Source organism: Podarcis bocagei (genome assembly GCF_964188305.1).
Source record: "Podarcis bocagei genome assembly, contig: HAP1_SCAFFOLD_303, whole genome shotgun sequence".
Classification (NCBI taxonomy): domain Eukaryota; kingdom Metazoa; phylum Chordata; class Lepidosauria; order Squamata; family Lacertidae; genus Podarcis; species Podarcis bocagei.
The window spans coordinates 22,002-33,420 of NW_027670145.1; the positions used below are offsets into that span (position 1 = coordinate 22,002).

Consider the following 11,419-nt stretch of genomic DNA (forward strand, 5'->3'; position numbering starts at 1 on the left):
AATTGTTAAATTATTATTATTCAGGTTGCATTTATATGCTTCTGTGCATTTAAAGTGCAAAGATAATTCACTTTCATAAGAGTATTACAAGTTTGTATGCATATGGAAATCAGAAAATCACTAAGTAGCTTTCCCCAGTGTGGATTTTTGAAAATTCTGCTCTTGTGCATATTATTTCCAGTGGTGTATCTAAGAGACTAGGTTGCAAATCATGAAGTTCCTGGTTTGAATCTTTTCTCAGCCATGAACTTAGTAGGTGGCTTTAGGCAAGCTGCTCTCAGCCTCAGTCCTCCCATCCATTGTAAATGGATAATACAGTACTGACTAACCTTTTCAGGGATGTTACAAGACTGCAACTAGATAATAACTGGAAGGTCCTGCCCAAATGTTTTAATTCAATGCCATCTGTAAGTTCATAAGGACAAAAAGTTACGTGTTCCAAATACTTTATGAAAAATGTTCTTCTCTTTACCCCACCAACACCAAAAAGGGATCCATTAAATATTACAGTATCATTTTCAGGGTTTGCAGAAGTATACACTACCCCTGTTAAAAAAGACAAACCAGCCCAGGGTGAACTGTGCATTCTTAGTAGCTGCAGAATGTTGAAAGATAGGAAACAGAAAACTGGTTGTGTAGAGTAGAATGCCCTCCATGATCCTCTGACAATTTACAGAGTTGTATGCTGGAGAAGGGTGTGGTGGATGGGTGGGTGGATGGATGGATCCCTAAGCAGGAACATTCCTTCCATTTTTTCCCTTTTCAAATTATGAAGCTCAAAACAGGAAAGCAAATATTGTGAACATACAAAGTTTTAGTAATAGCTTCAAGAGAAAACAACAACATCGCCTGAAAAATTAGATGTGCATGTTCTGTTACACACATGACACGCTGCAAAGAACATCCATAACAAAGTGAAAGTTGTTGTGATAACACAGGGTGATGATGATGATGAAGTATCACTGTTTGGATTCAGTACAGAGCTAGGAGTCACCTTCAGTATCTACCTATTATATGTTACAGTCGCACTGCCAGTGTTGGTAAGGTGGTCCCTGTTGCCCTTCTTGCTTGGCTTCACTGGATGGCTATTTGAACACAGGAAAATAAATTTTATGGAAAATATGGGTGACCTTACAAGACATTGATTCTGATGTCCATCATTCCAAAAACACATATTTTCAAAGTAAAAAATTCATAATAGTTCATAGTAGTGAAAATTCACTCACTTAAGAGATGTATTTTATTGTGTGTGTGCTTTTATGTTCACACACACTACACCTGAGCTGTAAGAGTATATCTCCTGGAGTTTTGCAAACTTTTATATGCATACAATAGTTTTCACCTGCAGTGTGCAGCTTGTAGCACCCGTGGTCCATAAGTGCATAAGTAATTCAGTGTCATTTGTAAGTAGAACCATGTGGAATGGGTGCGACAGCCTAGTTTCTTCCATGCCAGCAGTGTGTTGTCTCAGTGGCATGGAAAGTAACCACATAATTGCACTCATTTCATGAGGCATTTCTACCATAATAATTATTAGTTTTATTATTGTTATTTACCGTATTTTTCGCCCTATAGGACGCACTTTTTCCCCTCCAAAAATGAAGTAAGGGATATGAAAAAAAGGTTATGAAATTATACATGTTTGTTTGTCTTTTTATTTGTTTGTATTGTTTAAAATTTTTTTGTAAAACCAATAAAAAATTTACAAAAAAAACAAAAAACAAAAATGAAGGGGAAATGTGTGTGCGTCCTATGGGGTGAATGCAGGCTTCAGGAAGCTATCCACAAGCCTTGGGAGCCCGCGGGAGTTCCCGCCGGGCTCCCAAGGCTTGCAGATAGCAGCCTGTTCTGGGGGCTGGGGTCGGGGGAAGCTTGGGCTTCCCCCACCCCAGCCCCATGCCTGGGGGGGGGGAATAAATTATTTTTCTTTATTCCCCTCCAAAAAAAACCCCTAGGTGTGCCCTATAGGGCGAAAAATACGGTACATACAGTGATGGTTCCAGGAGCACGCCCAAACTGCAACCTGCCTCTTTAAGGGGGATGCCTGGTAGATGGCGGCGCAAGCACTTGCAGCGGCTCGGCACTCCGAAGACCGGTATTCAGTGATTTGTGTTTTATTTTTATCTGTGAACTTATTGCTGCTATGGACTGTGAATACTCAGGCACAAGTAATTTATAGTCGTCAAGAGCTCTTAAGTATCGGCAGAGGGGAAGGCTGCAACCAGGAGGTCTCAACCTACAACATTCCAGCTGAGCTTATCAGAGAGCCTCCATATCTTGCACATTCTTGGGATACTCCCCTTGCTCTCCTTGCCAGAAAGAAAAGGAAACGGAGAGGGCGCAAGCAGAAGAGGGGTTGCAGGGCTGGACTACGAGTGAGGCTAGGTAAAAACCCCCACAAGCCTGCATTGCCAAGTCTCCTTGTATCAAATGTGAGATCCTTACCCAACAAGGTAGAGGAGTTGGAACTTATTACCTCTCGGCAGAAAAGTATCCGGGACTGTTGTGTTATGGTCCTTTTAGAGACGTGGCTGGATCCCTCCTTTCCACAGGGACTTCTGCAGCTAGAAGGACGCTCAGTAATTAGAGCGGATAGAACCGCCAAATCCGGGAAGAGCAGAGGAGGAGGAATTTGCGTTTATATAAACAACAACTGGAGCTCAGACATTAAACAAATGGACACGCATTGCTCTCCTGACTTGGAGTACCTAGTGGTGAAGTGCCGCCCTTTTTACTTGCCACGTGAGTTTAATGTTGTTATAATAACAGCGGTGTATATACCTCCCGATGCAAACACTACTACAGCTATGGGCCACCTGCTGACTGCTATTAGCAGACAGCAGCGGGCCCACCCGGATGGAGCACTTGTGGTTGCTGGTGATTTCAACCGAGCCGATTTAAGGACTGTGCTCCCTAAGTTCCACCAGTATGTTGATTGTCCCACTAGGGGGGGAAACACCTTGGACCGAGTATATAGTAACATCATGCATGGATACAAGACCAAGCCCCTGCCCAATTTGGGGCAGTCAGACCACATATCCTTACTTATGATACCATCATATAGACCTCTCGTACGCAGAATTAGACCATCAACTAGAGAGATACGAGTGTGGCCAGTAGGTGCATCTGAGCAACTCCAAGACTGCTTTCGGAGCACCGAGTGGTCGCTTTTTGAGGAGAATAATGTGGACACATATGCTTCAACAGTACTGTTTTACGTTAAAAGCTGCATTGATGTTGTCACTACCACCAAACAAATACGGGTGTTCCCTAACAACAAGCCCTGGCTAAACAGGGATGTGTATCTTCTGTTAAAGGCAAGAAATGCTGCTTTTCACTCTGGTGATGCGCAGCAGTATAGAGAAGCTAGAGCCAAATTGAAAAAGGGTATTAGGAACGCCAAAGCTATGTACTGCCGGAGGATCGAAAAACATTTTGAGAGCTCCGACCCTCGTCGAGTATGGCAAGGCTTGAGACAAATTACAGGGCAAAATACTAAAAACGAATTGGCTAGCAGCAGTGCGCACCTGGCTGATCAACTGAATCAATTTTTTAGCCGCTTTGAGGAGGGAACCGGAACTATCGTCACTACAGCATTGGCCACCAGCACATCATCAGAAACTACTACTGATAGACAACCACTTTTATTACAGACCTGTGACGTACAACATGCCTTTCGGAGCATTAACATCAGGAAGGCAGCTGGACCGGATGGAATCATGGGACGGGCTATTAGGGACTGTGCTGCAGAATTAGCCGGCGTATTTACGGACATTTTCAACCTATCCCTGTTGCAGGGTTATGTCCCTACCTGCCTGAAGACATCGATTATAGTGCCAGTCCCCAAGCAGTCAGTGGTGGTATCTCTCAATGATTATAGACCAATAGCCTTAACATCTGTTGTTATGAAATGTTTTGAGAGATTGGTGCTAGATTATATTAAGGCTAGTCTTCCATCCACTTTAGACCCGTTCCAGTTTGCATACAGAAGAAACAGATCTACTGATGATGCTATTTCCATCGCCGTCCATACTGTATTGAGTCATCTAGAACGACAGGGAACCTACGCAAGGCTGTTGTTTGTGGACTACAGTTCTGCCTTCAATACAATTCTGCCAGACAGGTTATTTCTTAAAATGACCAACTTGGGTATACATCAGAAGATCTGTCTCTGGGTAAGGAATTTCCTGACTGATAGGCCGCAGACAGTGAGAATGGGACCTTACTATTCTTCTACTCTAGTATTAAGCACAGGAGCCCCTCAGGGATGCGTGCTAAGTCCCTTTCTCTATTCTCTGTACACATTTGTTTGCACCCCACTGTATAAGTCCAACACAATCATCAAATTTGCGGATGATACAACAGTGGTGGGGCTCATCAGTGAGAACGATGAGACTGCTTATAGGAAAGAAGTACAGGGGTTAATTCAATGGTGTAAAGAAAATAATCTTATGCTTAACACCAAAAAAACCAAAGAACTCATAATTGACTTTAGGAGAAAGAAAAGTGTATTGTTACCATTGCACATAAATGGCGAGGAAGTGGAGAGGGTTGGTAGTTTTAAATACCTGGGCATTTATATCTCGGAGGACCTCTCATGGACTGCAAATGTTAATATGGTTGTGAGGAAGGTGCAGGGGAGGTTGTATTTCCTGAGAATGCTCAGGGGACTGAATCTATCCCAGCACCTACTCCTGTCCTATTATCATAGTACCATCGAGAGTGTCCTAACCTATAGTATATTATCGTGGTATGGGAGCAGCTCTGAAACGGATAAAAAAGCTTTACAGCGAACAATTAAAATTGCCCAGAACGTTATTGGGCTCCGACTACCAACCCTGGATGAGATCTTCACGTCTCGCATCTTGAAGAAGTCACATAATATTCTGAGAGATCCCACCCACCCTGCTCACAACTTCTTTGAACTATTGCCTTCGGGCAGAAGATATAGGACAATGAAAACACGAACCACACGCCTTCTGAATAGTTTCTATCCAAGAGCTCTGATTGCACTAAATAATGATCTCAGGGCCAGTTGCAAGGTTTAGTAAGTAGGGAGTGGAAGGAATGAGATAGGTTTTAGGTTATGTTATGTTTTTAATAGGTCATGCTATATTCTGGATTATGTATGTTTTATAGATTATGTCTAAATAGATGAGAGTTCGGAGATACGTGCAAATGTATATGTGAACCCGGTCTTTGGGTGGGTGTTTGATTTTCGTTGTTGTGTATACTGTGTATATACGGACAATGACAATAAATTTATCTAAATCTAAATCCCATCCAGAGCACACAACTTTGTCATCTGCACTTTTGCTAAAGAGTAGTATGAATGATCTCAAGCTTATGATAAGCTTCTCCAAGTTCTGATATTAAGGACCACCTGTCCCCATATGAATTAACACAGACCCTACAACCATCATCTGAGGCCTTTCTCATGTGCCTGCTCCCCGAGAGGTCCAGAGGGTGATGATACAAGAGCAGGCCTTTTCAGTGACGGATCCCCGTTTCTGGAATGCTTTCCCCAGGGACGTTCGTCTGATGTCTTCATTACATATATTTAGGCACCAGGCAAAAATGTTTCCCTTTAACCAGACGTTTGACTGATTAACTTGCTATGTCTTTTTAAACGTATTTGGGGGAGGGGTTTTATTGGTTTGTTCTAATTTTTATTATGTATTCTGTGTTTTTATGTTGTGAACCGCTGTTGTGCTTTGCAAGAGAGTTGTTGTTCAGCAAAAGTCTGTTGCACATGCACAATCTCGTGTGTTCCATGTAAGGAGATCTGCTGCTCTATTTAAAGTTCAGAAGCTGTGAGAAGGAAACAATGGGTGGGGAAAAGAGGGGGGAACCTTATCAATTAAAGTAAAATAATTAGTTTGGATTCCTCTAGGTTATGAGGCAGAATGAAGTATGCTTAGTCCTATGGGTATTTATTAGTTTTGTTGCAATGGATGGCATTGGATAGAAAAAGTATTTCATTATAAATAGAAGAAATCTGTAATTAAAGCTTCTGGAACTAAATATTTAGGGTGGTTCTGTGTCTGAAAAGCCCTAAGGATTCAGCAGACAATAATACTTTTGTTTCTACATAAGGAATGCCTGTCGTCTCAGTATTATTGTAAAAACAAAAATGTTATGACTATACACTTTTTTATCTCTCATATCTCATCGGCCATCTTTTATTTCTTCCTCCCTCTGAAATATGATGTTGGTATTTTCTAAGATTATTACTCCGAGTATTTTTATATGCCTAATGTCAACACACATTTTTTCACCTTATATTATCCCTTCTTCATTTGCATTTGGTTTTAAACAGCAGAGGTTTGAATAAAGCACAGTGGAAGGAAAACTGAAAAGAAAAAGTGATGGCTTAAAACCATGGCAAAAGTTTGAGTAGAGTGAGCAGGGGTGAGGAAATGGCAATTTAAAAGAGGGTTGGAGTTGTGCCCATCTCTGCTATTTTCCTTGTTAAAACTGACTTGTCTGGGTTTTCTTAATTTAAAAAAGTTCAGCTTCGCTCCATACCTGCTTTGCTTAAACCTGTGGCATTGTTTAAATCCACAGTTTTCATCTCGGGGTGGCTCTACCCCCAATTTACTTAAACTTGTGTCCCTGTTTGAGTACAACGAGAAGACAGGAACACTGAAAGGGGGAAAGTGACTGTTTTAAACTTCTCCCTCTTCCATTTCTCACCTAGCTCTTGTCAAAGAGATAACAGATGCAAAGCCCTGACATATTCCATGGTACATTCCCACAAATATGTATTTAATTCCTGGTACCACAAAGTTCCAGATTCAGTGTAGCACAGGGGTCAGCAAACTTTTTCAGCAGGGGGTCGGTCCACTGTCCCTCAGACCTTGTGGGGGGCCGGACTATATTTTGAAAAAATAATAATAAACAAATTCCTATGCCCCGCAAACAACCCAGAGATGCATTTTAAATAAAAGCACACATTCTACCCATGTAAAAACACCAGGCAGGCCCCACAAACAACCCAGGGATGCATTTTAAATAAAAGCACACATTCTACTCATGTAAAAACACGCTGATTCCCGGACCGTCTGGGGGCCGGATTTAGAAGGCTATTGGGCTGGATCCGGGCCCCGGGCCTTAGTTGGCCTACCCATGGTGTAGCACGTTAGCAGAGATTGTTGATGAGGAAGTAAGAACTGGTGGTGGTTTGTGAGTGGGGAAAACTTACTGCCCTTTTAAGTTTAGGATGAAAATCAGTTGGCATCCACCTGTTCCTGGTGGTCAAATATTCCACAAAGCTCAGAAGGGTACATGAAGGCCATTTATGGTTTGATGGCGTTGTCTGACAACAAAGAAGCAAATAGCTGTATGGCAAAACTATTTTGGAAGTGACAAGGGAATTGTTGCTGTCAGGATTCTCATTTCTAGCCAAGAACTTCAAAAGAGATTATAACTTGCTCAAAATGCTATGTGGCTAATTCGTGTTAAGTAATTTGTTAAGTAGGAACTGTGTGTATGCGATTTTATCTGTTAGAGATTAAGAAATTCGTTGTTTCCCCACTTCTTACTTCTCTTTTTAAACTCCTAGGCCCTCCAAAAGAAAACAGTCCACCGCCACATCTGTTGACTTCAATGCTGATCCTGATTCTGGTGTTTATAATTCTGATCCTTTTAGCTGGCTATTTCTTCAGGTAAGCAGACATCAGACGCTTAGCTTGGAACTAGTTCTGTCTTGTTTCCATGTGATCTAATGAGGAAATGAAAGTGTGTTGCGTGCAGCTGTGCTGGCTGCACTCACCCACATTAGCGAGGGCAGCGGAGGATGTTACACACACTGTTTCTCTCCACCATCTGAAGCTTTTACAAACGGAAGATGATTAGAAAGAGTTTTTCCAGAATTACATGGTTTGTGAGACAAGCTGCAGTATTATACGTAAACAGGTAACTTATTTATTCACAACAGATCTGCACTATCCCCCTAAATTTATCTTATTATAATTATTAAGGTTCAGGAAACACAGAAAAGCAGTGGTGACTTCAAGTGATAAAAAAATACCGAATGGAATCTTAGAAGAGCAAGGTAAAATATAAATTTGATTTACTTAATATTGAAAATCTTAGGTTTTTTAAAGTGGTAAATATAATGCTGAATGTAAATGTTTGATTACTGAAATGTTTGTTACTGTTAGTTGTTGTTTTTATTTTAAAACTTTCTTTACTTTTTAAAGCAACTTTCGCTTTTGTAGTAATATGCTGCTTACAAGTTTCTATCTATAACAGGGTGTAGGATCCAAGACAAAGACTGGAAATTGAATATATTTATATTTAAAGTCTAGTTAGACTTGGGCCACTTTTTACATATTATAAATGTTAGGTATAGAACCGAGAGATCTTAAGTATACCTTGTCCTAAAATTAGGTTTGAAGAAGGGTATATAAATATTTTAAAGAAATAATTACACAAGAATGTTTTGTGAATGTGAGAAACAGTAGTTTTAAAACATGTGTATCATACCTATTCATTTGTGAAGGAGACAGAAATCACTGTACAACCCAGCTGAGTGAACTGGATGTTTTTATTTCATGTATTTAAAAAAGCCTTGAAACAGAGCCATGAACTGGACTTGCAGAAAGTTGCAGCTATTGAATAATACTTTTGTTTAAAAGTAGTGGCTCTTAAGCATCTTTATCTCTGCCCTAGATCAAAACCAGTGTGATGTTGCTAATACCTATCAATTAGATATTGCATTCCAAGTGTTCAGGGCACTTAAGACTGCAATCCTGTACACACTTACCTGAAGTAAGGTCACATCCTTTAAATCACTTGGCTTTCCCCAAAGAATCATGTGAACTTCAGAGACCTCAGCAAACTGCAGCTCCCAAGATTATTTGGGGGAAGTCATGTGTTTTCAGTGTATGGCGTGAATGTGACCAAGGTCCTACCAAACTTAACAGGACTTGCTTCTGTGTTGCTGTGCTGTGATTGTGCTGTGAGAAACATTCTCTTGGTGTGAAACTACAGTTTGTAACTGGAATTATAGCGGGTTGGTTAAGCAAGTATTTTGCTTTCCAGATATAACACCCCAACACCCGTAGTGTGCCCCTTGCTCACAAAATTTCAAGGCTTAGTTTTTAAAAATAAATAAATAAAATAAAATAAAATATGCGATTATAGTCCATTGTAGCTAAGGAAGGATGGAACATGCCTTACTCCAGGTATGCTGTGTCCCCAATAATACCCCTTCCCCTGTGAATGAAAAGCAAGAGGCAGCCACATGTGACATTTGTGTAGTTTAACTCTCAGTGGCTTGGATCCAGAAACTCGGTGAGCAGAACTAGGGCACTCCTGTGAGTGGAAGGAGGAAGTTACTATTTTGTCCTTTTCCCTGGAACTGCCAGTTCCCACTGAGAATCTGCTCTCAAAGGTTTCAGGCTCTTTGAAACACATGAGATTGCTTGGAGGAATGCAGGAAGAAGGTGAAGCTGGCAAAAATCTCTGCTCCCCCCCCACCTCACCCCCTCCCCGTTCTTCCAGTGGGAGTTTATACTAGGTTACAGTCTCTCTTGTGAATAATAATAATAATAATAATAATAATAATAATAATAATTTATTATTTATACCCCGCCCATCTGGCTGAGTTTCCCCAGCCACTCTGGGCAGCTTCCAATCGAGTGTTAAAAACAATACAGCATTAAATATTAAAAGCTTCCCTAAACAGGGCTGCCTTCAGATGTCTTTTAAAGATAAGATAGCTGCTTATTTCCTTCACATTCCACAGGGCAGGTGCCACTACCAAGAAGGCCCTCTGTCGTAAGGTCGTAAGAACAGCCTTTCAGAATCAGGCCAAACGCCCATCTAGTCCAGCATCCTGGGCTCACGGGGGTCAAGCAGAAGCCTATAGGAAGTTCACAAGCTGGATGTAACAGCATGTCCCCCATTTTTTATTCCCAGCAGCCTTGCATTCAGAGGCATACTGAGGGCAACTCGGGCTTCAACCCGTCATTCTTTCAATAGTCCTGTATTGTAAATTTCCATTTCATGGGCAAGGGGCTATGAGCTTGCCCAGGCGCAGCTGGTTTATAGCTGAGTTTAATCCTTAAACTGGTTGGCTAGACTCACAATTTACATTACTGACCACTGAGCTGCACCTGATTTTATGTATAAATAAATACAAATACATTAATAGAAATACAGTGGTACCTCGGCTTACGAACTTAATCCGTTCTGGAAGTCGTTCTTAAATCAAAACTGTTCTTAAACCGAGGCGCGCTTTCCCTAATGAGGCCTCCCACCACTGATGCCCTTCCACCGTTCGGATTCCGTTCTTAGACTGAGGTAAAGTTCTCAAACCAAGACACTATTTTCGGTTTTGCGGAGTTTGTAAACCAAATTGTTCTTAAACCGGACTGTTCTTAAACCGAGGTACCACTGTATAGGCATAGTAAGTGTTACACAAGAATACACCATCCAGCTGTTATAGCAGACCTATAGCAGAAACATATAATAAGGAAACAAAAAGAGGGGGAATCATAGAATTGTTGGAAGGGACCCCAAGGGTCATATAGTCCAACCCCCTGTCATGCAGGAATCACAGCTAAATTGTTTCATGCCTTTTCTTCATTACAGCTTGTATTAATGCTCATTTTTTCAAATGCTGTGCGTATTTTTACAAAACCAATATATACGGCAGTCGTCTGGAGAATTAAATGTCTTTTATTGTGTACGTATTTATTTAACACATAGTCCTGCTTTCCTCCAGTGAGCCCAATGTGATATATGTTGTTCTCCCCTTCCCAATTTATCCTCCCCCAAACCTGTGATGTAGGCTAGGCTGAGAGAGATGGTGGCTGGCTCCGAGGTTACATAGTGAGCTTCATGGCTGAGTGGGGATTTGACCCCTGGTCTTCCAGGTTCTACTCCAATGCTCTAACCACTACAACATATTGAAAGCGTTAAAAATGAATGACACAATAGTCAGCTTGTCAGATTCAGCAGAATAAATATTGGTGGGTGTTTCTAGATGTGGGGCTTCCCTTCAGAAGAGCTCATTGTGAAATTGAGCTCATTCAGCTATGAGTTCAGAATTACTAAACTGAAGCATCTAAACTGTTCAGATGTGTGATTCCCTTCCCTTCAGTCCCTCCCATCCCAGAAAGGAACCCCCCCCCTTTTTTTTTTTTTTTGCTTTGGCACTAATATTCCTGCTATGGGATATTTTTTTCCTTTCTTTCTTCTTAGAACTTATAGCCCACCCAGCACCAAATGATCTGAAGTCAGGTGATACAACATAGTTAAAACAAGTACAATTTACCATATTTTTCTGTATATAAGACTAGGTTTTTCCCCTTTAAAATGTCAAAAATTAGGGGGTGTCTTATACACGGATACATCTTTCCCCATTTTCTTAAATCTGAGTCCTCCAAAATTCCGTCTTATAGATGGA

The 11,419-nt window shown here is 41.1% G+C and overlaps 1 protein-coding gene across 1 annotated transcript in view; it reads left to right on the forward strand.

Moving 5' to 3' along the window:
* The window catches only part of LOC308579621 (receptor-type tyrosine-protein phosphatase epsilon-like), a gene marked incomplete at its 3' end in the record, with an annotated part of 62,315 nt that overhangs the window by 20,554 nt on the left and 30,342 nt on the right, over positions 1-11,419 (forward strand). The window contains exons 2-3 of the mRNA XM_081214197.1: positions 7,565-7,667; positions 7,983-8,056. Of these exons, the coding sequence (XP_081070323.1) occupies positions 7,565-7,667; positions 7,983-8,056 (177 nt within the window). The remainder of the gene's footprint in view (positions 1-7,564; positions 7,668-7,982; positions 8,057-11,419) is intronic.